At 39.1% G+C, this 26,594-nt stretch overlaps 1 protein-coding gene across 2 annotated transcripts in view; it reads left to right on the top strand.

Moving 5' to 3' along the window:
- klhl8 (kelch like family member 8) overlaps positions 1-24,558 on the top strand; it is a 31,128-nt gene extending 6,570 nt beyond the window's left edge. The window contains exons 2-10 of one of the 2 annotated variants that reach the window (XM_003221288.4): positions 4,940-5,261; positions 7,438-7,986; positions 11,851-12,037; positions 15,475-15,618; positions 17,709-17,820; positions 18,945-19,113; positions 19,766-19,925; positions 21,257-21,461; positions 22,403-24,558. In XM_003221288.4, the coding sequence (XP_003221336.2) occupies positions 5,058-5,261; positions 7,438-7,986; positions 11,851-12,037; positions 15,475-15,618; positions 17,709-17,820; positions 18,945-19,113; positions 19,766-19,925; positions 21,257-21,461; positions 22,403-22,526 (1,854 nt within the window). In that variant the 5' untranslated portion in view covers positions 4,940-5,057 and the 3' untranslated portion in view covers positions 22,527-24,558. The remainder of the gene's footprint in view (positions 1-4,939; positions 5,262-7,437; positions 7,987-11,850; positions 12,038-15,474; positions 15,619-17,708; positions 17,821-18,944; positions 19,114-19,765; positions 19,926-21,256; positions 21,462-22,402) is intronic. The other variant, XM_062981855.1, reaches the window with a different exon arrangement.
- Positions 24,559-26,594: the final 2,036 nt, after the last annotated feature.

The raw sequence follows: 26,594 nt of genomic DNA, 5'->3' as shown, positions 1-26,594 counted from the left end.
TAAATACAGTAATTACAACATAACATGACTGCGTATTGAACTACTTTTTCTGTCAAATTTGTTGTATAACATGATGTTTTGGTGCTTAATTTGTAAAATCATAACCTAATTTGATGTTTAATAGGCTTTTCCTTAATCCCTCCTCATTATCCAAGATATTTGCTTATCTAAGCTTTTACCTGCCCATTTAGCTTGGATAAGTGAGACTCTACTGTAGTCACAAACTGGATCTCACAGTATAAATGCCAGGGTATTTTGGCTAGATCCTCTGTGACTAGATTTATCTGTGGGTTTTTTTTAATTTACTATTGTTAAACTGAGAGACTACAAGACTAGGCAGTTGGTATAGCAATGGGAACGAACACCTATGAATTTAGTAATTGACTCCTTACTTAGTGATGAAAAGAATGCCATTTTTAGTTGACAAAGAAAAGGGATTGTACTCTGTTTGAGAAAGGAATGGAACACTGCTGCATTGTTGAAAAACAGCTTGAACTTTTTAGTCTTAGCATCTTGGAGAAGTTTCAAGTGGCTAAAGATCATTATTCTAATGTGCAGAGATCAGATTAGAGGAGAATGGGCAACTTTCCAATTCCAGATTGGTGGAAGAAGTGTTCAGCTGCCTTTTGAAAGGAGAATACACAGATCATAAGATGCTGAATGGTGTATTTAAAATATATTTGAAATGATCTGACTGCATGCTACTAACATAAATATTTATAGGACAATAATGACCTACAGGTCTCATGACATGGAACCTGACAGTTTCCTAAAATGCTTTTAGGTGAGATAATAAGTAAAGTGAGATATTCTTAAGTCATTTTGAATGACTTGTTAAATATCTAGTTGGCAGGTTTTAGTTTATTTTTAGAAGAATATAAAATGGTCTCTCTATCATAGAAAAGTCTGTCTGAAAATAAAATGTAGAAAGTGTTCTCATTTTAATGTTGTTCGGAGCCCCGGTGGTGAAGTGTATTAAAGCACTGAGCTGCTGAACTTGCAGACCGAAAGGTCCCAGGTTCAAATCCCAGGAGCGGAGTGAGCGCCCACTGTTAGCTCCTGCTTCTGCCAACCTAGCAGTTCGAAAACATGCCAATGTGAGTAGATCAATAGGTACCGCTCTGGTGGGAAGGTAATGGCACTCCATGCAGTCATGCCGGCCACATGACTTTGGAGGTGTCTACTGACAATGCCGGCTCTTCGGCTTAGAAATGGATATGAGCACCAACCCCCAGAGTCAGACATACTGGACTTAACATCAGGGAAAACCTGTTATGGTTGAGCCTTCTGGCTCCGATACTAGGAGACGAGGTCGTAAGACTCCTCGAGAATCAGACTCTTTTGAGGAGCGTGAAAGGAAACGGCTCCGGGACTTATTTGCAGAACCAACAGACGAAGACTCCTTTGAGGGTTTTACCGAGGGAATGGAGGAAGAGATGGTTAGCTCAGAGGAGGATGACATGGAATGGACTCGTGTGAGGGAGGATTTGGGTGTCACTGGCAATGATAGTATGGGAGGCGACTGGCGGGTTGCAGGATCGGACCCGTGGACGGGCTGGAGGGATGGAACGGGATCCACAGCTGGGGATGCTGTGGGGCATAGTCAAAGGTGTTTTAGTTCTGATGAGGATGATGATGAGGAGGCACCTGGAATTAGGATAGCAGCTGACAGCGATGAGGAGTTATGAACTGGCATAAAATGGGGTCTAGAATCAATGACTAATTGCGTTGGGCAAGGTAATCTGGACGAATGCTTGGGCTCTTGTTGGGCAACTTCCTGAAGACGGATGTGGTTCGTTTGCTGGATACGTAAGTTACCAAGGACACTGGGCATAGACGGCGGGAGGAACTGTGTGGGCTTTTTCTGTGCAACTTGTGTTTAATCTTGATAGCTTGGACCTCCGTCGTCTTTTTGACGGACATTATTGCCAACTCTGGATTGACGCTGGACTGACTGACTGACTACGACTCTGGACTAACCCTTCTGTGGCTATCGGTGGAACTTGTGGAACCTTAGACGTCTGCGTTTGGCTTTCGACCTCGGACCGGATTGGGACCCTGCTGACCGTCGTTACCCTGATTGATGTGCCTGGACCTGGTTTTCGCCCGTTGCACGGAGGAGCAACAGCCCAAGTTACTTCTGTAGCTCTTGAGTAGCAGAGGGGAATCTGCTGCTGGGTTTTGTGTTCATTTTGACCTTTTGTTAACCAGTTTTTGTTTGTTTAATTGCCAGGCTGAAGTAAGCACCATTTATTTAATCCGGTTTATTCTTTTGAACTGTTTAAACTCAAACGAAGTTATTTTTGTTACTTTTCACACTGAAGACAAGTGTTTGCTTAGTCCTTTGTTTCCTACGGGCAATTTTTAGTTCTGTAACCTCAATAAACTGTGTTGTATTCTATTTGGAGCGTTCTGTCTTTGACAAAACCTTTACCTTTACTAATGTTGTTCAGGGTGTGTTTAATTTTTCATGTCAATCATTTTACAAGTATTCAGAATATACAGATACAGGGTTTTTAATTGTTTGGGGTCAGTGTTCATTTTCTTTTGTTTTCTTGTATGTCTTAACATACTTGTTATATGGAAAGAGAGGATGGATATAACAACTTACTACTATTAGTACTGCTAGTACTATTTATCGTATTTAAAGTGTCCAAAACGCTAAATACTAACTGGAAGTTGGGAATTGAATTGTGGTTTGTTTGATAATGTTTGATACTTCACTTATAGTGAAGAATTAGTATAACTGAGACACGAAGAGGAGGAAAGAAGGCAGTTTTCATTTTAAGTGAATCTTAATGTGAAGTGTCAAGACTAAATGTTGGGCCTTCCAAGATGGTGAAAGAGATAAGATTATTCTTTATATGTATAGGTCAGTACAATTGCCATTCTGATCTTCAGTCCTTAAAGGGTCTTCATATGTTTTCTTACTACAGTTGATTTATAGAGAAGTAGTTAGGCCAAAAAAAATGACAGAATAATGCACTTTGGGTTAAAAGCACTAACCTTGTAATGGGCATATACTGGTAATCCTTAAGCTTTTCCTGTTAGTCATCCTCTCCCTTTTGGACTCCTGTTTTAAAATAAATGGGTTGCTCTTGTTATGCTTTTTGCCTATATATGAAGAGATATGCCAATTTTAGGACACATCCCTGAAAGTTTGGATATAATTTTGGGATGGCTTAAAGAGTTTTGTAGAGTAAATTAATCTTTACATATTTTTTGTACACTTTTGGTTTGGAGTGGTCTGGGCAAGATTAATATAAATATTAATTTCCATATAACCACATGATTGCTACATCCTATTCTGTTTCTTGGGCTGTATTTTCACTGTGGAATTCAGTTTCACATCACTTTAGCTGTCATATCTCAGTGCTATAAAATCATGGGATTTGTAATTTGGTCAGGCACTAGCACTCTTTGGAAGAGAAGGCTACTGATTTTGTAAAAACGATAACTCCCATAATTGTATTGTATAGAGACATGGCAATTAAATTTGTGGCTGAGTTGTGTTTGTGTGCTGATACATTAATGGTTTTATTCACCCCAGGAAAGAAATGTTTTGCAGCTTAAGTATTGACTGTAAAAATACTAACAAGAATCTTGAGTTATTTAAGATACTCGTTTATAGCATTTTGATTTAAATCCAAAAGTTTACTAGACAGAGAGACAGCATTCATACAAAGAAGGACACTGCTTTTTAATGACCTTTTTCCTGAAGTAATTGTAATAAGACTAGAGAGAGATTCAAGATTTGTGTTACTTGCCAATAGATCGAGAACTCTGATTATTTACCACAACTTTTCCTTCCGTTTATTTCATTATCCATTTCTTCTAGCATCTATTTACTTAAGCCAGGGGTCCCCAAACTAAGGCCCGGGGGCCGGATGCGGCCCATCGAAGCCATTTATCCGGCCCCCACAGCACAAGGGCAAAAGAAGGTTGGGCTAAATGATCCAAGGGGTCTCTTCCAACCCTCTTTTATTATTATTATTATTTTATTATGACACAGCAAACAAGATAGATATGCTGGATTTCATATCACAAAATCACAAGTCGAACACTTCCCAAGTGTCTAGGACTGTGTGATGTATTTTTGGATGATGTGCGCAGATCCCAGTAGGGTGGCCTTTTGCAGCTGGCAGATCGTAATTTTGTCAATGTCTGTTGTTTCCAAATGCCGGCTGAGATCTTTTGGCACGGCACCCAGTGTGCCCATCACCACCGGGACCACCTGCATTGGTTTCTGCCAGAGTCTTTGAAGTTCAATCTTGAGGTTCTGATAGCGGCTGAGTTTTTCCTGTTGTTTTTTGTCAATGCGACTGTCACCTGGGATGGCGACATCAATTATCAATTATTATTATTATTATTATTATTATTATTATTATTATTATTATTATTAACATTGAAGCTGGGTGGCCATCTGCCAGGGATGCTTTGCTTGTGCTTTCGGTGCACAAAGGCAGAAGGGGATTGGACTCAATGGTCCAAAGGGTCTCTTCCAACCCTCTTTTATTATTATTATTATTATTAATAATAATAATAATAATAATAATAATAATAATTGCTCAGTGGCCAACTATAGTTCGGCCCTCCAACAGTCCGAAGTATCGTGAACTGGCCCCCTGCTTAAAAAGTTTGGGGACCCCTGACTTAAGCTGTTTGTGGTAGAAGTACTGGAAGACATTCTTTTGATCCAAAAGTATTGAGTGATTTAATGTAAACTATTTGCTGTAGCATTGGGCAAATCTTCTAGTTGTCTGATCCAACCTATTGTAAGACACGGCAATGTTTTTTGTCATATTTTAAGCATCTGGGCTACAATTTACTGGGCTTGTACATTAGTTTCTACAAAGGGGCAAACTAAAAATGAGTAAAGTATTTCAGACAATATGTAATGAAGACTTCTACCGAAGAATCATTTTTTTCTTCCCTACAGTAAATCAGAAAGTGACGATTACACTCAGGACTGGATATTTAATCTGATTTGCTTGGCAAAATGTCTGCCTTGGCTCCTTATAGAGATTGACAACAGATTTGGAAGGAGATAGCAGCTAATGGCTTCTGACTGTATGGTCCCAGAGCAAGCAAAACATCGTGTGGTTAAAGGGAAAAGGCAGCAGCAGTATGAAAGGTCGCCTCTGAACAGTGATGCGGAAGAAGAGACATTTGTGTTTGAAGCAAATGAAGCCTGGAAGGATTTCCACAGTTCTCTCCTTCACTTCTATGAAGCTGGGGAACTTTGTGATGTTACACTAAAGGTGATTATACATATTTCATATTTATTTGTTTGCAAATTATGAATTTTTACATCAATTTTCTCTGTGTCAGAACGTGTTTTTGCTTTTTTACCAGGTACTGTTGGCATTTGGGAATTGGCATTGTGCCATGATTCTTCACTTTTAAAAAAATTGCTAAAGAGTTCTGCAAGTTTTGCAGAACAGTTGGTATGTGTGGGAAGCTGTGACTGTTATGTAATTATGGTCATGAGCTCAAATGAGAAGTCATTTCCCTTAGTTCAGAGTTGCATACTTGTATAGCCCACGGTGCCAAATTTAACCCACTCAACTGGCATAACTGATGTTGTCTTGAATGACTGTTTTGATATTGTGACTTAGAAAAGTTCCTTTGGGAGCTACTGCTGCCAGATCTGTCCAGTCAACATAGCCAGTGGGCATAACTTTTCTGAGTTCAGGCTGTGACATGTGAAAGCCTGGTTCTAGTATTCTAGCTGTATGACTAATATGGAAAAAGAATGTGGGGTTGTGATTATTGAATGATCCAATGTTCCTGGGTGGGATCATGGGCTCCAAAAAGGCTTGGGAGGTATGTATGTATGCCACATGTGCCACTGTTCATTCATACTTGCATTATCAAATTACCTTAATTTTTAACTTTTTTTCATCCAGGGTGGCTATGCAATAGAAAGCAAACCATTATTGTCTTTATCTGATGAAATATCAGTCTGTTTAGTTTATGTATATGTATCGGCCACTTGTCACTCATTGATAGATAATCAACCTGTGTACATTCAGACCTTTCTGTGGGTCATACTGTACAGCCAAATCTACCCATTTTATAATTTAGAGATCTTGACTGGATATAATAACTTCTGTGTGTTTCATGGCAGTACATTTTTTAAAATAATATGCTGCTCAATTCCTTCCTTTAGCTTATTTTAGGAAGCAACTCTCTTGGATAACTGTGGCTATAAATAATTAAGATTATCTGATTGAGATGATGGGCTAAAACGTCTAGTAATAAATTGCAAACAGGAAATAATAATTTTAGTGACAGCAACTTCATGATGTAGGTTGTGAAACAATCACTAAATATTTCATGCAGGCAATAAAAGTAGCCCAATTGGAAACTTATCTCAACAAGAATTTTATGGTTGTGATAGATCTAATGATGCTGTTTCCTTACACACCATGACTTTACAATCTGCTTATCCTCAGGAGAGTATTTCTCATCTCTGATTTTCAAAGAAGTTTTATGCTACTGTCAGGCTTTTTAGTCTTAGCCATAATTTTAAATTGTTATATGTCATTCTTCAAATCCTATATCATTTCAAATCAAAGATTAGTTTATTGGCACAATACATTAAATATTGTAAAGGGAAACTATGGTTTAAAACTATTTGCAAAACATTTTAAGGAAAACACACTGCTGTGACTTTAATGCATGTTATATGACAGTACACATCTAATGGAAAACCGTAATTTTCTTGAAAATGGCAGATTCATGTACTCAGTGTAACATATTTAATTTGCAAACTGTATCAATGGCAGTTTGTAATAGAAAATCCAGAATAGACATTGACGATACCTTTATCTGAAGTTCATTGGCAAAGATGGTGAAGAAATATTCTGCAGAGGGAAATGAAAGTGATGTTGTTTACAAAAGATTGCAAGTCTGCATCTGATGGTTTTAAGTGTTACATTCAGAATGTTTTTCATATAAGCACAAAGCAATGTCCCCACGTCCACTTCTCAAGAGAGAGCAAGGAATTAGCATTGTTTACAAATGTGAAATATAATCTGATTACATAAAATAAAAATATACCAATGTTAGTGTCCTGTTAACTTGGCAATCTTGGATTTTAAAACTCCTCTGTGTCTCTGGCATCTTGTTCTAAAACTTTTAAAAATTCTTCTAGGATCCTAGATTAAAGATCTCAACATTTGTTGTTAATCTTTTTGAAGAGAGGGGACATTGGCTACTTTGAGAATCTGTTTAAAGTTATGGTCTCCCTTCCTAGAAAAATCTACTTAAAACACAATTTTGACAATAACAGGAAGGAAAGTGGAAGAAAATATTTTTATATTTGTGCCTCCTCGTGAACTCCTATAAGCCCAAGAAGGACAGGTTGGTAACCTTTGGATTAAGCAAAAATAGCTCAGCTTCCACTAAGACAAATGTGTGTTTTCTCAATAGGTGGGGTCGAAACTGATTTCCTGTCACAAGCTTGTGCTTGCTTGTGTTATTCCTTACTTCCGAGCCATGTTTCTTTCCGAAATGGCAGAAGCCAAGCAGTCATTAATTGAGATCAAAGACTTTGATGGTGATGCCATAGAAGATTTAGTCAAGTTTGTGTACTCATCTCGACTGACTTTGACAGTAGACAATGTCCAGCCTCTCTTATATGCTGCCTGCATTCTCCAGGTGGAAGTGGTGGCCAAAGCTTGCTGTGAGTACATGAAACTGCATTTCCATCCTTCAAATTGCCTGGCAGTGAGGGCTTTTGCAGAGAGTCACAACCGGGTTGACTTGATGGACATGGCGGATCGCTATGCTTGTGAACATTTTGCTGAAGTCGTGGAGTGTGAAGACTTTGTGAGTGTGTCACCTCAACATCTACATAAACTGTTGTCTTCAAATGATCTGAGCATTGAGAGTGAAAAGCAGGTTTATCGTGCTGCAATTAAATGGCTCCTTGCCAATCCACAGCATCATACTACGTGGTTAGATGAAATAATTGCACAGGTAAGAACTAGATGAGTATTTGGGGGTAAAGGATGAATCCATGGACATTTCGTTTTTGTATTCTCTGTCCAGTTGAAGTTAGAAGTACTAGCAGTAATGGCATTTTGAATACAAGAAATCCAGTAATTTCTCAAACACTAAAATAGACTAACTTGCACACATCCGCTTCTTGTCATCAGTACTTGAAAATTGACAGCAGAATGCAAGAATTGTGTCTCTTGAATGAAATTGTACTTGTGACAATGCATCTCAATTGAAGTCTTTGTTTTGGAGCAGTCCTCAGTTATCATTGTGCATTTATACTGTAAATGGGCCATTAGTTTAATGTAAATGAATAAAAGCTGTAACACTCAGAGCAGGGGTCCCCAAACCTTTTAAACAGGGGGCCAATTCACGTTTTTTATTTTGAACTATGAACAAATTCCTATGCACACTGCACATACCTTATTATGAAGTAAAAAAACAAACAAAAAGGGAACAAATACAGCCTCAATGTTAATAATAATAATCATCATCATAAAAATAATAAAGAGGGTTGGAAGAGACCCCTTGGGCCATCTAGTCCAAACCCCTTTTGCTTTTGTGCAACAAAACATAATCAAAGCACCCCTGACAGATAGTCACTCAATAATAATAATAATAATAATAATAATAATGGGATCTGCACACATCATCCGAAAATACATCACACAGTCCTAGACACTTGGGAAGTGTTCGACTTGTGATTTTGTGATACGAAATCCAGCATATCTATCTTGTTTGCTGTGTCATACAATGATAGTAATAATCCATCATATATATCTCGTTTGTTGTGCCATACTCTGTCTTTGTGTCAACAACAACAATAATAATAATAATAATAATAATAATAATAATACCATAATTAAAATGGTTGGAAAAGACCCCTTGGGCCATCTAATCCAACCCCCTTCTGCCTTTGTGCACCAAAACAATCAAAGCATCCCTGACCAACATAATTCAACCACCTACTAACACAGTTAACCTATTTCTATAAGATGTGCCTCTGTATTCATTTTGGAAACTGCCACTGGATACATTCTGTGCAATACAAAACGAAGTGTGCCATTTTCCCCAATGTACATTTAATGTGGTACCTCAAGCAAGGTCTTAAGTTCCTCTGTGGCAGCGGTGGCTGGAAAGGAGCGCACGGGGCGGGCAAGGAGGCAGGAAAGGTGAGTGCCTTTCTCTTCTTGTTTGCCCAGTGCTTATGTTCCTTGGCAACAGCGGCAGCGGGAAAGGAGCGCGCAGGGCGAGCGAGGAGGCAGGTAAGGCGAGTGGCTTTCTCTCCTTGCCCCGTGCACTCCTTCCTCGACAGCGGCGGTAGGAAAGGAGCGCGCGGGGCGAGCGAGGCGAGAAAGCCACTCACCTTCCCTGCCTCCTCGCTCGCCCTGCGCACTCCTTCTTCGGCAGCAGCGGCGGGAAAGGAGCGCGCAGGGCGAGCGAGGAGGCAGGGAAGGTGAGTGGCTTTCTCTCCATGCTCGCCCCGTGCACTCCTTCCTCGACAGCAGCGGCGGGAAAGGAGCGCGCGGGGCGAGCGAGGCGAGAAAGCCACTCACCTTCCCTGCCTCCTCGCTCGCCCTGCGCGCTCCTTCTTCAGCGGCAGCGGCGGGAAAGGAGCGCGCGGGGCGAGCGAGGAGGCAGGGAAGGTGAGTGGCTTTCTCTCCATGCTCGCCCCGTGCACTCCTTCCTCGACAGCAGCGGCGGGAAAGGAGCGCGCGGGGCGAGCGAGGCGAGAAAGCCACTCACCTTCCCTGCCTCCTCGCTCGCCCTGCGTGCTCCTTCTTCGGCGGCAGCGGCAGCGAGGCGAGAAAGCCACTCACCTTCCCTGCCTCCTCGCTCGCCCTGCGTGCTCCTTCTTCGGCGGCAGCGGCAGCAGAAAAGGTGCGCGCGGGGCGAGGGAGAAGGGAAAGGCCGTTTCCTCTTTCTCTTTGCCACACACATCTTTCTTGGCAGAGGAGGAGGGAGCTACTGCCCCGCGGGCCGTATAAATAGCTCCGACGGGCCGCATGTGGCCCGCGGGCCGTAGTTTGGGGACCCCTGACTCAGAGTAATGTCACTTTATTATGGCACCTGTTGGAGTATTTCTGCAACCTGACAACTATTTGTTTGTATGGTTCTCAAGAAAATACTCTCTTCTAATGGACACGGGATATAAATTTATCTTATGTGTGCATGGCTGGATTTTTCATCCACAGATAAAGATAAGGGCATTTGACTGGTTATGGTTGTTGTTGATAATGATGATGTTTATTTATAATCTGTTTTCTCTCCACAAGGAGGCTTTTACAGCTTCATTAATTTGACTTTAATTTGACTACATTAGTACGTAAGTACAGTAGAGTCTCACTTATCCAAGCTAAACGGGCCAGCAGAAGCTTGGATAAGCGAATATCTTGGATAATAAGGAGGGATTAAGGAAAAGCCTATTAAACATCAAATTAGGTTATGATTTTACAAATTAAGCACCAAAACATCATGTTATACAACAAATTTGACAGAAAAAGTAGTTCAATACGCAGTAATGTTATGTTGTAATTACTGTATTTACGAATTTAGCACCAAAATATCACGATATATTGAAAACATTGACTACAAAAATGGCTTGGATAATCCAGAGTCTTGGATAAGCGAGGCTTGGATAAGTGAGTCTCTACTGTACTAGTACTGCCTTCTATCAAGGTCTGCAACAGGAATATAGCTCTAGTGTTCATGTTTGGTATGTGATGGCACAAGTCCCAAACTGCTTCATTAACATAACTGGCCTTTACAAAAGAGGGCCTTCAACCAGAAATGGTTGAATACCTGGTGTAGTCAATTTCCTCTAGGATTTCCATGTGCTGTTCTTATGATTCAGGTTGTCCAGTGCCTCTTAACCCTTTTGACATGTCCTGAGCCTGCTCTTGTAACCTCATGAAATATTTTCAGCTTTGCAATATTCCAATCATCTGGCTATTGAACAAAGCAGAAGAGGCAATAATAATAATAATAATAAAACTTTATTTATACCCCGCCACCATCTCCCCAGCAGGGACTCGGGGCGGCTAACATGGGGCCATGCCCAAAGCAATACAATATAATAAAATATAAAACAGCATATAATAACATAATTAAAATTAATACAATACATAATAATAAACATCACATCAAGAAATCAAGAAACAGTCAAACAAGAGCAGGCCGCATGAACACAAAGATAAAACCCGGAGTGTGAGGGACAGAGGGGTACTCCAATGTGTACAGGGACATATGAGAGTGGGGCAGTTTAGAGGATAGATGTTTGGGGGGAGTAACACCGAAATATATAACAGAAGTTACTCACCAAAAGCACAGCGGAAGAGCCATGTTTTCAGGTCTTTCCTAAAAGCTAACAAAGTGGGAGCTTGCCTGATTTCAGTAGGCAGTGAGTTCCATAGTCGGGGGGCCACAGCAGAAAAGGCCCTCTCCCTTGTACTCACAAGGCGGGCCTGGGATAACGACAGTGGTGATAAAAGGGCCTCCCCGGATGATCGTAAAGATCGGGCAGGTTTATGGAGGGAGAGACGGTCACGGAGGCAAGATTTCTTTCAAATAGAATGAAAATGATTAAAAAGAAACCTACACTCTGTCACATGGCTAATTCTTCCCTTTTAATTTCTGCAGCCATTTTGAATGGATAAACCAATACGTCCCCCAGTTGATCAAGTTGCAAGGCGTATTGCTAGTGAAGCCATGTACCTTTAGTATGAGACAGTTAGAGAGGCATTATCGTTTCTTTTAGTAGCTTTGAATATCCTGCATTGCACCTACACATTAGTGTAGGACTTAATAATTTCCACTTCATTTAAATACATTATCTGTCTCTAGGTACGCCTGCCTCTGTTGCCCATTTGCTTTCTTATGGGAGTGGTGGCAAAAGAAGAGATTGTCAAACAGAATCTAAAATGTAGGGACTTGTTGGATGAAGCAAGAAACTACCACCTTCACTTGAGCAGTCATACAGTACCAGATTTTGAATATTCTGTCAGGACTACACCGAGGAAGCACACAGCCGGTAATACTTTAACTCATATTTTTTTGAAATCTGTATGTTCAACAGTGGGACCGGTGTGTGCCTAGTAGATTAATTTCAGTTAACCATTTGTTTCCACCTCTCTATTCATGCCCCCTCCCCCAGTGCTGCTTGGTGTATGCCTGTGATAACTGGATTTTGGGGGGGAAATGACTTGTTCTGAAAACAAGGAATGGTGATAAAGTTTCAGTGGAGACACCTTTTTCCCAGGATAACTCTTTCAGGAATGAATTTCCCTTCTGAGTGGTAGATTTCTCACACTTCCTGTTGTCTCACCCCTGTTCTTAACTATGAATCATTTGTAAGTCAGATGTTTGTAACTCGGGGACTCCCTGTACTCAGAAAGGTGGGCATGAAAGTGTCAGAGTTTGATACTTTGATAAGCAGGAATAGCTGAGCTATTATGAGTTTTCTTGTGTGAACCAAGCTATCAGATTTCTTTTTGTCTAATTGAAATATACATCTAAAAGACAGTCATTATGGCACCACACATCTGCATTTGCATTTGATTGACCTTATACAGGGTGGACAACTATTGGGTGTTGTGAGCTTTGTTGGCCCATAAAGAGACCTTAGTAGTCTCCCCTCTTGTCAGTTCAAGCCTTTTCTCATAATGTTCCCAACATATCCTGAATGCGTGGAAGTAAATTGCCATGTTTGCTGAGAGACTCTGGCTATTTTAGGCTCAGGTAAATGACTAGGTATGTGTGAAGAAGCCAAGAAATTGCCCAGGCATGTCCCCTAGAGTACATTATGGAGCCAAATTTTTCATAACCTCTAGGGGGCATTGAGGAGGTATTGTCGTTGGTATGCATGAATAGATAGGGTTAGTAACATTTAAAAGTGATATTATCTTTTACAATTCTACATTCAAAGCTGAACTGGATATTTTTTGTCAACTTTTAAATCTGTGTTATAAAAACATTGGCTTAATTTGAACAAAGTTTGTTTGGGTAGAATTATTCACATTGTACTCTTAGTGTTAAATGGCTATAAGGAAAATAAGTCAGCCAAACAGACTAGTTTCTGCTACCTATTTATTTGTCAGAACATGTTCATTCAGGAAGGGTGAAAGTATTTTTATTTGCTTATGTTGATTTTTTGTTTGTCTTTGCTTGACTCATAAACCAAATATGTTGCTTACAGTTCATGTGCAGTTCAGGACCTTGTATTTGTAACACAAAATAAAATGTAAACTAAATTCCATTTCTATTTATAATCTGAATAAACTGTAATATCCCCAATGTGATATTTTTTATGCTAGATGAAATTAAATATAATATGCTTTATATTTCCCAAAGTAACAAAGTGATTTTCAGTCTGTAAAAGATACTAATCCTGCTATTTTTCTACCCAATTTTCCATATGTTAACAAGCAGTTTAGAGCAGCATTGGATAGTGAGATCCAAGTTGAGGGTCAAGCCTGGTGAGAAAAGAATCCAATAATTTCCAGAATATAACTTTCAAGTTGAAGCAGAAGCCACCAAGGACTTTTATTTAATTTCGGTTGAAAGTTATGCCAGCTGGCGATAGTTTGCCAAAAATAAACTGAGATACGTAACATAGCAAAGCATGCACTTTTATACAGTTTTCAGGTTCAAAATTCCCACTGCCCCTGGCTGGACTCAGCCTTGCTGTGATGAGGGAGATGGAGGTGTGGCAGCAGGAGAAACAAAGGCAAACATATGTTGATGACAGGATTATTGAGTGACCCTATGTTGGGTCCTTTGTCAAGCGGTCTGGCGAGAGCCTCAGGGCCCTGCAAGCTGGACCTGGATATTGATATATTGATTGAAATAACAAGTCTCTTGAATGAGAGTCTGACACCTGAATGCCAGTCCCATTGTCAAAAGAGCAGCAGTATCGGAAATCTTGATTAAGATTTAGATTAAGATGATTCAGAGTCCAAGGAGGGAGATGGCTTTGCCTGGACAGCTGTGGCTTACCCTTGTCTCCCCGCGGAAGGGGTAAGCCTTTTTTGGTGAATGATTAGAGTGTCCAGAGGTTTCTTCATTCTCAAATGGTTTGCCCTTGCCCTCTGAGGTTTGAGAAGAAATTCATTGTTTTATTTTCCAGAGAGTGATCATGGTAATCCATACTTGTAGTACATGGCCTGAGGCATCCTGATAGTGCTCAGGTCTGAATGGTGTGCTGGTCAAAAGTTCACATCAGGGTCGTAGTGCTTCTTTTATAAGGGGCAAGGTATCATAAAAATAAAATAAATTTTATAGGAGACACATGTGGGATTCACAGTGGGGAAGAAACACTAGACCCAGCATCCCCATGTGTTGGGAGTGAGACGCAGGTAGTCCCATGTGGCGTTCAAAGGGCTCCGATCTCCTTTGTGTTTCTCATGGGGGGAAAGAGAGGAATCCCAGAGGTTCTCCAGGAGCCGAGTAGGCAAAAGGGCTTTTTTGGGGTTCCCCTAGAACTGGGAGATGGCGCAAGGGATACAAAGGGGTTCATGCAGGAGGGGGAAATTAATGGCAAGGGAAAGCTTATAAAGCATAATGTTTGCTTGGCTAACCTTTAGCCTAGATATGTAAATGTTTCTCAGCTGAAAAGGGAGTCCCTTTTGTTTGTGAGTCGTTGACTGACTGAGATGGGAAACAACTAGAAGTATGTTAATTCTTTGGCCGAGGTGTGGCTCAGATGGAAAAAGTCAAATAACATTTGTGATATGTCTTCCAGTAATAAATTTGTTACGTTCTGCTATAAATATATGAAATATAGGACATAAAGCCTTGATTAAATGTACACACTATCTAACATGGGAAGGGTCCTTGTTGTTGTTGTTAGTGCCTTTGCAAATTGACCAAGAGTTAACCCTTATTATCCAGCCTGATGTCCTTGTCCTTAGCAAAACTATAAATTACTTTCTTTTATTGAGGGGGGGGGGGTCACCTTCGACTTCACATACTGTATATACTCGAGTATAAGCCTAGTTTTTCAGCCCTTTTTTAAAGCTGAAAAAGTTCCCCTTGGCTTATACTCGAGTGAGGGTCCTAGCCAGCCTCTATTCAGGTCAGCTTATACTTGAGTATATAGGTATTCAGCATTGGACAGTCTTATCTTATTAAAGTCTTATTATTATCTTAAATTACAGTTTTATATAAATATTCAAAAACATTTAACCTACGGATGTCTCAAATAATGCAATTTTATTAATATCTATTTTTATTTTTGAATGTGACACGTAGTTGCTGCATTTGCCACCTTTATCTTATACTCGCATCAATAAGTTTTCCCAGTTTTTATGGTAAAATTAGGTGCCTCGGGTTATATTCGGATCGGCTTATACTCGAGTATATACGGTATATTCTGCTTTGTTGAAGAAACAAGGAAATAATGTTCTTCCGGATTCAAAATTTACAGGAATTTCATGTCACTACCTTGAACCACTGCATCTTTCTTATTAGGTGTCCTTTTCTGTGTTGGTGGTCGAGGTGGATCTGGTGACCCTTTTCGCAGCATTGAATGCTACTCAGTAAACAATAACAGTTGGTTTTTTGGTCCTGAGATGAACAGTAGACGGAGACATGTGGGTGTCATCTCTGTGGGAGGTTGGTAAAAAAGACAACTTTGGTTTAAGATGTATATTTCCGAGTTGATGCTTCAGCTGTTCTGTCAATTGGAATTCTAGCCTTTATATATAAAATGACCCAAAAATAATTCATTTCTTGAAATGAAAACATATAACATTTTGTTTTCCTCTCAAATATAAGTTTGGTATTCTGTTATTAGAGATCAGCCTTCTCCAGTGCTAAAAATAATGACTAATCTAATAACCATAGTAACTCACAATGAATTTGTATTATGAAGGATTTACTCCCCAAAAATAGGATGACATATTTATTTAATATTCAGTGTATAAATATCAAAGATTACTTTTTTGTGAAGTTGCTTTTGGCTCCCAGAACTTTGAAGCATTACCTGTAGCTGAAATTTGATAATAAGCATTTTGGCTAATGTTTTGAAAATACTTGAACTGGTGAATCTTACTGGTTAGGTATCCATCATTTCACCCCTTTTAGCACTAATTTCACATAGTTTTCTTGGTCTCTCCCTACCATCATCCTGAATGTGTATCTTCACACACTGCTGGTTTAATATTAATTTTGTAAAAATATACAGAAATCTTTAATTGCAATTGAGTTTTCTTGCTTCCTTTTTAGCCCTGTAGATTTTTTCTGTGCCTAATTTTCTAATGGAAAACCAACATCTTTGCTAGTGACCTACTTTACAACATTTCATACCATGACTTTCCAATTAAAGAGAATACCCGTGGCACCTCACTGTGAAATTAAATGCATTAAGGCTAATCTGTAAAAACTATATGGAATAATGTGTAGGCAGTTGTTTTATAAAGAGAACTAAGACCTCAGGAGAACCAAAACCTGAACACTTTAAGAGGTCAAATGCCTACAAATTAGAGAAGTCATTAAATGATGGGGTGGGGGATATCAGAGAGGGAACCAAATTCATTTCTGCTCACAGAAAATAGCAAGTGTGGACCCCACAATTGAGAAGGTTCTCCACAATGTCATAATCAGTCTCCCTTTAAATTCTAGGTATAGTGGTATGCATGTGAAATTCAAAATTAGTCTGTAAATGACAGAGACATAGACATGATTTCTGTAATTGTAACAGTCTTGTTTAGATCAGAAAGTAATTGGAAATTGTGTTCTTTTAATTTAATGGTTCTCAACCTGTGGGTCCCCAGGTGTTTTGGCCTGCAACTCCCAGAAATTCCAGCCAGTTTACTAGCCGTTAGGATTTCTGGGAGTTGAAGGCCAAAACATCTGGGGACCCACAGGTTGAGAACCACTGATTTAATTGAAGGAAATAATCAGTAGGATACAACATATGCCATTAGATATACCTGGTAAGGTTTTATAGCCTGAAATATTTTTTATTTATTTATTTTATTTATTTTTCAAACTTATATGCCGCCACTCTCCTAGGGCTCGGGGTGGCTTACAAGAACCGGCTAAAATCAACAATTTAAAAGCATCTTAAAACATCTTTAAAAATATCTTAAAAACATCCTAAAAGCACCTTTTAAAACATCTAACAGAACTCAAAGGCCTGCCGAAACAGGTGTGTCTTACATGCCCTGCGGAAAGCCGACAAGTCCCGCAAGGCACGGACTTCAGGTGGCAAGGTGTTCCAGAGAGATGGTGCCACTGCTGAAAAGGCTCTGCGTCTAGTTGCTGTTAGACGCAAGGCCTTAAAACTGGGGACTTCCAACAGGTCTTGGTCCTCAGAACGGAGGGATCTCTGGGGTTTGTAGGGAGTGAGGCGGTCCCTCAGGTACATCGGCCCTAGACCATGTAAGGCCTTAAATATGTGTGTGACCCTCCAGATAAAGCTGAATTGCAACTGCTAGCAGCCCTAGGTATTATAGATAGTGGTGGAGAATGCTGGGAAATACAGTCTTTAACAATATCTACATGATTCCCACCCCTGACAACAGGCTGTAATATTCCCACCCCTGACAACAGGTTGTTTGTACTTACACTATCCAGACTACTTAACTACTTAAGTGATACCAGCAATGTAGACAATTGTATAACTCCGAGCAATAGGCAGATGTATTCTATATTGATAGGTATACTAGTTTGTGTGATGACTACATCATTCTGTTTTTCAGGTAAAGTGTATGCAGTAGGCGGGCATGATGGAAATGAACACTTAGGCAGTATGGAAATGTTTGATCCTCTGTCAAATAAATGGATGATGAAAGCATCAATGAATACTAAAAGGTTAGCTAAATCTGGATTGGACCTTACCTATAAAAAATAAAGAAGTCAATGTGGATTACTGAACACCCAGCAAGTAATTAGACTTGCTCATTTTTCTTCCAGTTTAAAATAAAATGGAAAACACCAGAAAAGAATTGGAAACTGAAACTAGGACATAATAGTAAAAAAGAAATGAAGAACAAAAAAAGATCAACTAGGAAGAAAAGCAAGAGCTGTCAAGTTGTTGCCTGAAGAAAAATAGATATATCATCTCTGCTATAAAGCTGAAAGCTTCAAAAATCTAAAAACTATTAACATTTTCAAGAATCAAAGCTATTCTGGAGTTTTTTTTAGCAAAAATTACTCCACAGATTACATACGGAATAAAGATATGGAACTTGCTAGAAAAAAATTACTTGCGTCAATGTAAAGTCTGTTTTTTGAAATTCTGTTGTCTGAACAATACCAATAATATATTCTGATTTTTTCTTGGTATTTTGACACATCTTTGAAGAAGTTTATGATCTAAAATTTTACTGAATGGATTGATATCTTATGAATGATTTTTCCTTTTTCCCCTTTTTTCCTTTTGTGTTTGTCTTTGTCATTCCCTCTCCCATTCCCCTTACCAATTACTTTTTTATATCTTGTTTTAATGTTAAATTTTAATGATAGTTTATAAGCATAGTCAACCCTCCACATTAGCTGGGATTAAGGGTTCCAGGCCCTTGCAAAATGGGGGGAAATGTATTTTTTTTTTAAAAAAAAATTACCTTTGAAAACATCTCTAGTTGCTGTAGTGTGTCCCTGTTGTCAGTATCTGCCAGAAGTTAACCACAGGTTTGTGCCGGAAGACCTACAATGGCTAGAGAAGAATTCTATGGTCAACCTCTGGCAGAGTTAATTATAGGTTTGCAGTGGAACACCTAGAGACTTGAAGGAGAGGACATATTACTTAAACCCATGGATAATCAAATCTGCAGATGTCAAACCTGAAAATGTGGACTGACTGTAGTCTGGTTTAATAAGATGCTCGAAATCCTCAGTATAAGATGGGATAGTGTACTAGCTTATAAGTGTTATGGATAGATTGGTTGTCGCATAATGAATGATATAGTCCATTAACCCAGCTTTGTTTCTAATAGGAGAGGAATTGCTCTTGCCTCGCTTGGAGGCCCCATCTATGCCATAGGAGGCTTGGATGATAATACTTGCTTCAGTGAAGTGGAGAGGTACGACATCGAATCAGATCAGTGGAGTGGAGTTGCACCTATGAATACACCTCGAGGAGGAGTTGGCTCTGTGGCTCTGATGGTAAGCAGTTATTTTTCTTAGTTGGGTTAGAAGTCCAGCACTGTAAGAAGGTGTGAGGTGCTCCTTTTTCCCCCCAGGCATATTCAAGCAGGGTAAGGGTGTGTGAAAGCCAGCATTTCTGGATGGGTTGTCACAGTCTTTGCTTCAGATGATGTCTCAATTCTGGGTAATTACCACAGGCAAAATACAAAATTAAATTCTGTGATAAATTTATTAGATTTTCACCTGTTTGTAAATTTCATCAGGTAACAATATGGGTATATATATTAGTAAAGTTCAAATTTGGATTATGTGAAACAAGCAGCCCATTGGCAATTCATTTCAAAAACTGTGACAAGCTTGTCAATGAATCTGAGTGAAAGTTTTCCTTTTTTAGGTTTTTGATATTTGTGTATGATTGTGGGTATGTGTCTTCAAGTCGCTTGTTGAGTTTTAGCAACTCCATGAATTTGATGGTGGTAATTAGGCTTTGCCAAAGTCTTAACTGGGGACAGACATTTGCTATATAACAAAGGAGTTGTACAACAATAACTTCTGTTGGGGGATTAAAAGGGACGGGAGGAATTGTTTTTGTTTCGATAATGGTTTCTAATTCACTTTCTTAGGCCCTGCTTTCAGATGTAAAGTTCTTTTCACCCTTTCCTCCTTTCAGAACTATGTATATGCTGTCGGTGGGAATGATGGTGTTGCTTCCCTTTCCAGTGTGGAAAAGTATGATCCTTACCTGGATAAATGGATAGAAGTAAAAGAAATGGGCCAGCGAAGAGCTGGCAATGGAGTTAGTGAGCTCCATGGCTGTTTATATGTAGTAGGTAAGTAACCCATGGAGATGACAGTATTTTCCAGAAGCTCTGGTATAACCTGAGCATTCGAAGAAGTCACATCTAATTGTAATGACTGATTTAAGGTTTTATTTCTTTAGTATTGGGATATGGCTGTAGACAGTCATTTTCCTTCTTGTATATGTGTGGTGAAGCTGTTATGAAAAGCAAAGAGAGCACCACTAGATTTGAGTAATCTTATTAACCTTGATGTACCTTCTCCCAAATCATCTGAGTTGCAGATTAGGCTTAACTCTATAAACCTTGGGTGGTTTACCAGATCTCAGAATGCAGATGTTGCTTTTTCTCCAAGAGAGACATTGTTTGCTGTAATAAAAAGTTTATGGATGATTTATAAAGCTTCAGAGTACCAACATTGAAAATTTTAATAATTTCAGCCAAGTATGTAGGGTAGCAGTATGTAATGCAGGCATGGGCAACCTTTGGCCCTCCAGGTGTTTTGGACTTCAATTCCCACAATTGTGAGAGTTGAAGTCCAAAACACCTGGAAGTCCAAAATTTGCTCATGCCTGATGCTGTGCCTCAGAAATATATGAAGTGCCTTTATAAGCTAAGGACAAGATTGACTTGCTGGAAACAAGTCCAGAGTAAATGTATATGCAGATTGTTAGCAAATTCATTAATCAGCATAATTGTCCATAGCTAAAGAAAAGAATAGACCAACATTGAATTAAAGAAGAGGCACTTGAGTTAACAGTGCTATGGAGACTGGGTGTTAGAGGCCTTTGTAGACATCATTTTTGGTATAGAAATTGAATATTCATTCTAAAAGCATTTCTAAAATGGCCTTCTTAGCTACTCTCGGTTGTGAAGATCTAGAGGAAAGATGCTACAATTTGAAAAGACGTTTCATCTCCAAATAATGTATCCCCTGTGAAAGTCATACCTACCTTAATGGGTAGAGCCGATTCAGATCATTCTATATTTTGAACAGCTGGTGCAACAATAGCAAAATATTGTTTGTTTACAAGCTCAATTAAATGTTCTATGCCTTGTAAACTTTTTCTAGGAAATGCACATACATATCCTAAGAAGTACAAACGTCTGTTTATGAACTATGATAGTAGTGGAAGATCTATGCTATTTATTAATGAATTTTCAGTTGAATATTGAGATATAATTTAAATATAGCCTGCCATTTCTGATAAGAGGGGGAAACCAGTTCATGATAAACTGGTATACTGTTCTGAGTTCAGAGTCCTTTACCAATAGAGTGAATAGGTTCATACGCACATGCACATACACATTTACCTAATCTACCATACTGCAACTGCTTTTTTCCTATGTATGTCTTTATGTAGGTGGCTTTGATGACAATTCTCCACTTAGCTCTGTTGAACGATTTGACCCTCGCAGTGGAAGCAAGTGGGAATATGTAGCAGAGCTCACAACTCCTCGAGGTGGAGTTGGCATAGCAACTTTAATGGGGAAAATTTTTGCAGTGGGAGGACATAATGGAAACGCTTACCTGAATACAGTGGAAGCCTATGATCCTGTGGCGAACAGGTAATTTGAGATTTTTGCTCGTTCTATGCTAGATCAGTACATAGAGAACTGACAGTATCTGACAATAGCTCAAGGATGTTCCAGGGAATTACAGAATTGGCTCATGTTAGCTGTCTCTGCTAAATATAAAATCATTCTGTAACTGTCACATCTAGCCCAGGGGAGAGAAGAGAATGTGCCTTCCACAGCAGTCAATTTCCTTGTTTTTTTATTTTTAACAATTGCTCTGAAATGGTCCCAAATGTCATTTAGGGAGCTCGTTGGGATTTTCACCACATTTTGAAGCCACTTTATGTCCCATAAAAGGCCTTTTAAAAACTTCAATTTATAGACTGTGACCCCTTACAGAAAATATATTATGTGATGAATGATAATGAAATCCTAATAGTTGGAAAATATTGCACTGTATGCAACAAACACATAGAAATGTATGACTATTTGAATAAATAAATAAATATAATAATACTTCCATTTGTGTCCTCTTTTTCAAAAATGTTTCTCATGGACATAACATTTTGTGGGAGGGGATAAAACATGGCAAAAATGTTTCCCATGGCAAAAATGTTTCCCAGAGAAAGTCCTCTCACTTTCTCTTCAGACAAATGATAAGCAATCCTGATTTAAAATGCATCTTGCTTTTGCACAATCCCAGCTATTGTATGTATAAACAAAATGCCAATTTCTGCATATTTTTGTCTTTCAGTATGAATGTTTATCATTCAAGTCTGTACTGATCTAGACTGTTCTAAATGAGTGGTGCTGCAGAACCCTTAAAAAGCCATGAAATTGAATAAAAGTGATTTTCAAAATTACATTTGTTATAGAAGAGTAAATTTATGCATCTCTCTTACATGCTAAGCTTTTTTCACTTATGATATCAGATACATTTGATGAATGGTGGTTTGCCATTGTTTGACATTCTTCCTTGTTTTTCCTTTTAGATGGGAGCTTGTGGGTTCTGTGTCTCACTGCAGAGCTGGAGCCGGAGTAGCTGTCTGTGCTTGTCTTAGCAGCCAAATCCGTGACATGGGTCATGGGTCCAGCAATGTTGTGGATTGCATGTGAATTGGGGAAAGCCAGAAATCACTGCGAAATGTTACAGGACTTGCCGACTATAATAAGACACTTTGAACTCTTGTACATGTATGTATAAATAAATAGTCCAAAACATTTTTATATGACAAGTTAGGGTTGAGTGGCAGCTTTTTCCGAAGCAGGAAAGGTTTAGGAAAAAATTGAAGAAAATGTCAGCATTTGTTTAAAATATGCTGCCTTCTGTGTTCATTGCTGAGAACTTTTGATCTTCAACATCTTGTAACTTTAAAGGATATTGGAAAAATAACCAACTGCTTTTTTCATGTGACTGTACTTTTCCTCAGGTAAGCTCTCAAAAAATGCTTATATTTAAAAACAACATTTAAAAACAGTCCTCTGAAGAACAGCTTAAGGCTTGTATATGTTCAGTTCAGAACTTTTTCCTCCATGGTTGCACTATGCAGACCTAAAGTAACCCATTGTCGATTCTTGAAAAGAAAACTGATTTTTGGAGAATGCTTAGGAGATTTGATTGTTGGACAGAAATAGCAGCTGTCAGCTTGGCTGATCTTTGGTTTTTCCAAAACTATGTTATTTTGGTTCATTTGCTCACTTGAATTAATATGGCATGAGAGTACCACCATATGCTTCTTTATAAAAGCAAACAAAGTGTAACAGAAAATTACTGATTGCTGAGGAAATAATTTCATCCTAATTATGTATAAATATAACAAGTAATGCCAGAGAGATTTCAACTGCATATTGTCATCTTTGTGTTTTTATTGTGTTTATTGGTGAGCAGTGCAGCTGTTAGACTTGCAAAGTTTGTGTTTTGTGCTGCTCTATTGTCAGAATTCTCATGTTTCTTTCCCCTATGGGCATTTGCCCCAGCCTTGGCCAGAAGGCTTTCTTCTTTGTAGCATGAAAACCAAGCCTGTGACAATCATTCAGCAAATCACTTGAAAGGTAGTAATATGTGAAGTGTACCAGCCCTAAAATGTCCGTGGAATATCTACGTTATTGGCTTTAGAAAAAAACTATCACAAGTCCTTCCTGAAATTGTTAACCACCTTTGCTCCCACTGCTGTAGTGCCAGGCTATTGCTGGTGCTTATTGGTAGGATGGGGTACTTTTGTGATATCCCTGTAAGATGCCAACTGTGTCCCCTATGTAAATATCTTCCAAGTTCTGGGTGGAAGACTATTGTAGGTTGAAGCTGTGGCCATATGCTCAAGACTTCTGCAGAAGGAACTGTGTATGCAGAAGCTTATTCCTCACCAGCCGAGGCCAGTTGGCCCTCTTTCTGTTTGGACCATTAAGGGTTTGGAGTGTTGCCACCACAGGAGAAGAAGGGATGACTTCTGTCAGTGTTTTATGTGTCATTATTACTTGGAGAAATCACTGCACAGATTCTGTGCAGATTTGATGAGAATGTTCTTAATAGGAAGTTAAATATTTTGTTTCTGTTTTCAAAACTAATATGCTTACTTTGATGTAGCAAATCCTTCCTTGTTACTCTCATTCAAAACATTTTTTGTCAAAACTACTCTGTATTTCATTTGTTCTTAATGCGCAACCCATCCAGCTGTGTATGGGAGAATGTGTATCACTTTGTTTTACAAACAAGCAAGATAGGCCCTTTAGGACAGGAGAAACCTCTAGTGGCAAAAGCTCACAGGCCAAGAAATACGGTAGAACATACACAACTTATAAAGGAAACCATGCAGATAGATTTGGGTGGTGCAGAGTTGTGCAAGAAGATCATTATTTCACATCTCTCAAAATGTTCATCAAGGCCCGGGGAAAGATTTACCTGACCAAAGCTTTATGTCCAGAGAATTTTGGATGAATAAGAAAGAACTGGAGCACAATAGGAGCGTACAAACATTGTGCTTCTTGGAGAAGAGTAGGGTTTTTTTCTGTGTGTATTACTGTCACAAAGCCCACAGATGGCTACCTTACATTTGCACTTCTATTTGTGTGAGGCTGATATCCAGTGGACAAAATGAAATATTGTGTTGTATAGAAAGGGGGAAATTTGTAATAAAATGTGTTAATTGTTTGACCTTGTGTCTTTTATTTCTCTGTTGAGTGGAAATTCAGTGTAAATAGATTAAAGATGTTGGGGGGGGGGGTCAGATTTACATTTCCAAATAAACTACACATCATCTGTGAAAAATAAATATTTATCTTCAAAGTTTTTGTTTTGGAAAATCATTGGCCCTTTTCCAGTTTCAAATTTTATTTCTTTAACCAAAATGCATTTGTTTAAACCAACTAGAATAAACCCACTGAATCACATTTTGCGTGATAAATTGACACTATAATGGAGCCCCCAGATGGCGTAGTGGACTAAGTGACTTGAAGGTTGGGTTGCTGACCTGAAAGCTGCCAGGTTCGAATCCCACCTGGGAAGAGTGTGGATGAGCTCCCTCTATCAGCTCCAGCTCCATGAGAGAAGCCTCCCACAAGGATGGTAAAAACATCAAAACATCCGGGCGTCCCCTGGGCAACGTCCTTGCAGACGGCCAATTCTCTCACTCCAGAAGCAACTCCGGTTGCTCCTGACACGAAAAGAAAAAAAAAACTAATGGCTAGTTCCAAGAAAAATTATGATTTGTTTTTGCTAAGGTTTTCCCTTTACCAAAATATATTGGTGAGTATTTAAGGTATAGGGTTAGCTACTGAGAGAGAGAAACTAATTTTTCCCTCGGATCCTGTAGGATTCATTCATCAGCATGGGCTATGCTTCATTTGCAGCACAGTAGTAGTGGCAAGGCTATGTAGCCTTGTAGTTGCCCCCTGGCTCTTCCCTCTTGCTATGCTTAGCAGCACTTCGTTCAGAGCTCTAGCTCTTCAGGAATGTATCCCTTATTTCCTTAGTCTCTGCTTTCATTGAGCTTATATTAGCTCTTTTCAGCTCCTCACAATGCCTTAAACATGTTGGATTTCTTCTTCCACTGTCATTGTTGTTAGTCCACGGAGTGAAGAAAGCTACATACAAATAACAAAAGGCATCTTCAGTATAAATGGATGAACCTCAGAGTTGCATAGTCAATCTATTTGAGCACACTTGTGATTTTGAGCCTGGTGCCAATTTTAAAAATCTGCCAAACTTAGTGGAGGCAGACCGTTTCCCTCAACCTTGTTGCTGCGGGATACTGTTGCCTATATCATCAGATGATGGGTTTCCTTTAGGCATTTGCATGGCCACTGTATACATCTTTGCTTTAATCCAGCATGGTTCTTATGTTTTTAGGTGCCCCTGTTCTTTGTGTTTGTCATAAGTTCGGAATCTGGTAAACATCTGTTCATACAACTAAGAATTTGAAATGATTGTGTAATTGCAATTTCCATTTTTGCTTCACAGGTAAATTGCTTTGGGTTAGTTTTCTCATAGCCCTAACTGTGCTGGGCACACCCACAAAAATAACATCAAACAGCTACAGAGTTAGGTGTGTTCAAAGTTTACGCTTGGCATGCTCTGTGGACTTGCTTCCAAGGAGTTGCATAGCTGAATCTTGCAGTCTTTGAAGCCTCTGATTTAAAAAAATCCAATGCTTGTCCTTTTTGGATATAGACTGCAAGATTAGGTGGATCCCTAAGCTGACACACTTTGTTCTCGCATTCCCCAGGTTTTGTAACAGATATAATTGCAGTACCTGTTTATCTAATTACAATGCACTTATTCTTCCCCATATCATAAGATCTCTGGGCAGTTGCTGATTGAACTCATTTGGAACAGTTTTAAAATATAGGACAAATTTAAATAATTTAAACATTTATGTATACACTGAAGTTAAAAGATGGTTGGACAAATCTGAAAGGCTTTTATTTGAAAAAAAATTATAGCACAAGGCAGCACTTTTATGTCTGCTTAATAATTAAACTTTCTCCTATATCTGAATCATATTTAAGTGTTGTCCTTACACTGTTTTTGGGGGGAGATTTCCAGATGTTGATACTGTTGGTACCCTTATCATTGGCACAATTTTGCCCACTCCATTTAGGAATCAAATTTGCATCTCTAGCAAGCTGTACTATGCAGTTTCTTCCAGCAGAAGGCAGGAAAGAGCCACAGCCTGTCATTTTCCTCTT

Source organism: Anolis carolinensis, chromosome 5 (assembly GCF_035594765.1).
Source record: "Anolis carolinensis isolate JA03-04 chromosome 5, rAnoCar3.1.pri, whole genome shotgun sequence".
NCBI classification, from domain to species: domain Eukaryota; kingdom Metazoa; phylum Chordata; class Lepidosauria; order Squamata; family Dactyloidae; genus Anolis; species Anolis carolinensis.
This window is presented reverse-complemented; position numbering and strand designations above follow the sequence as displayed.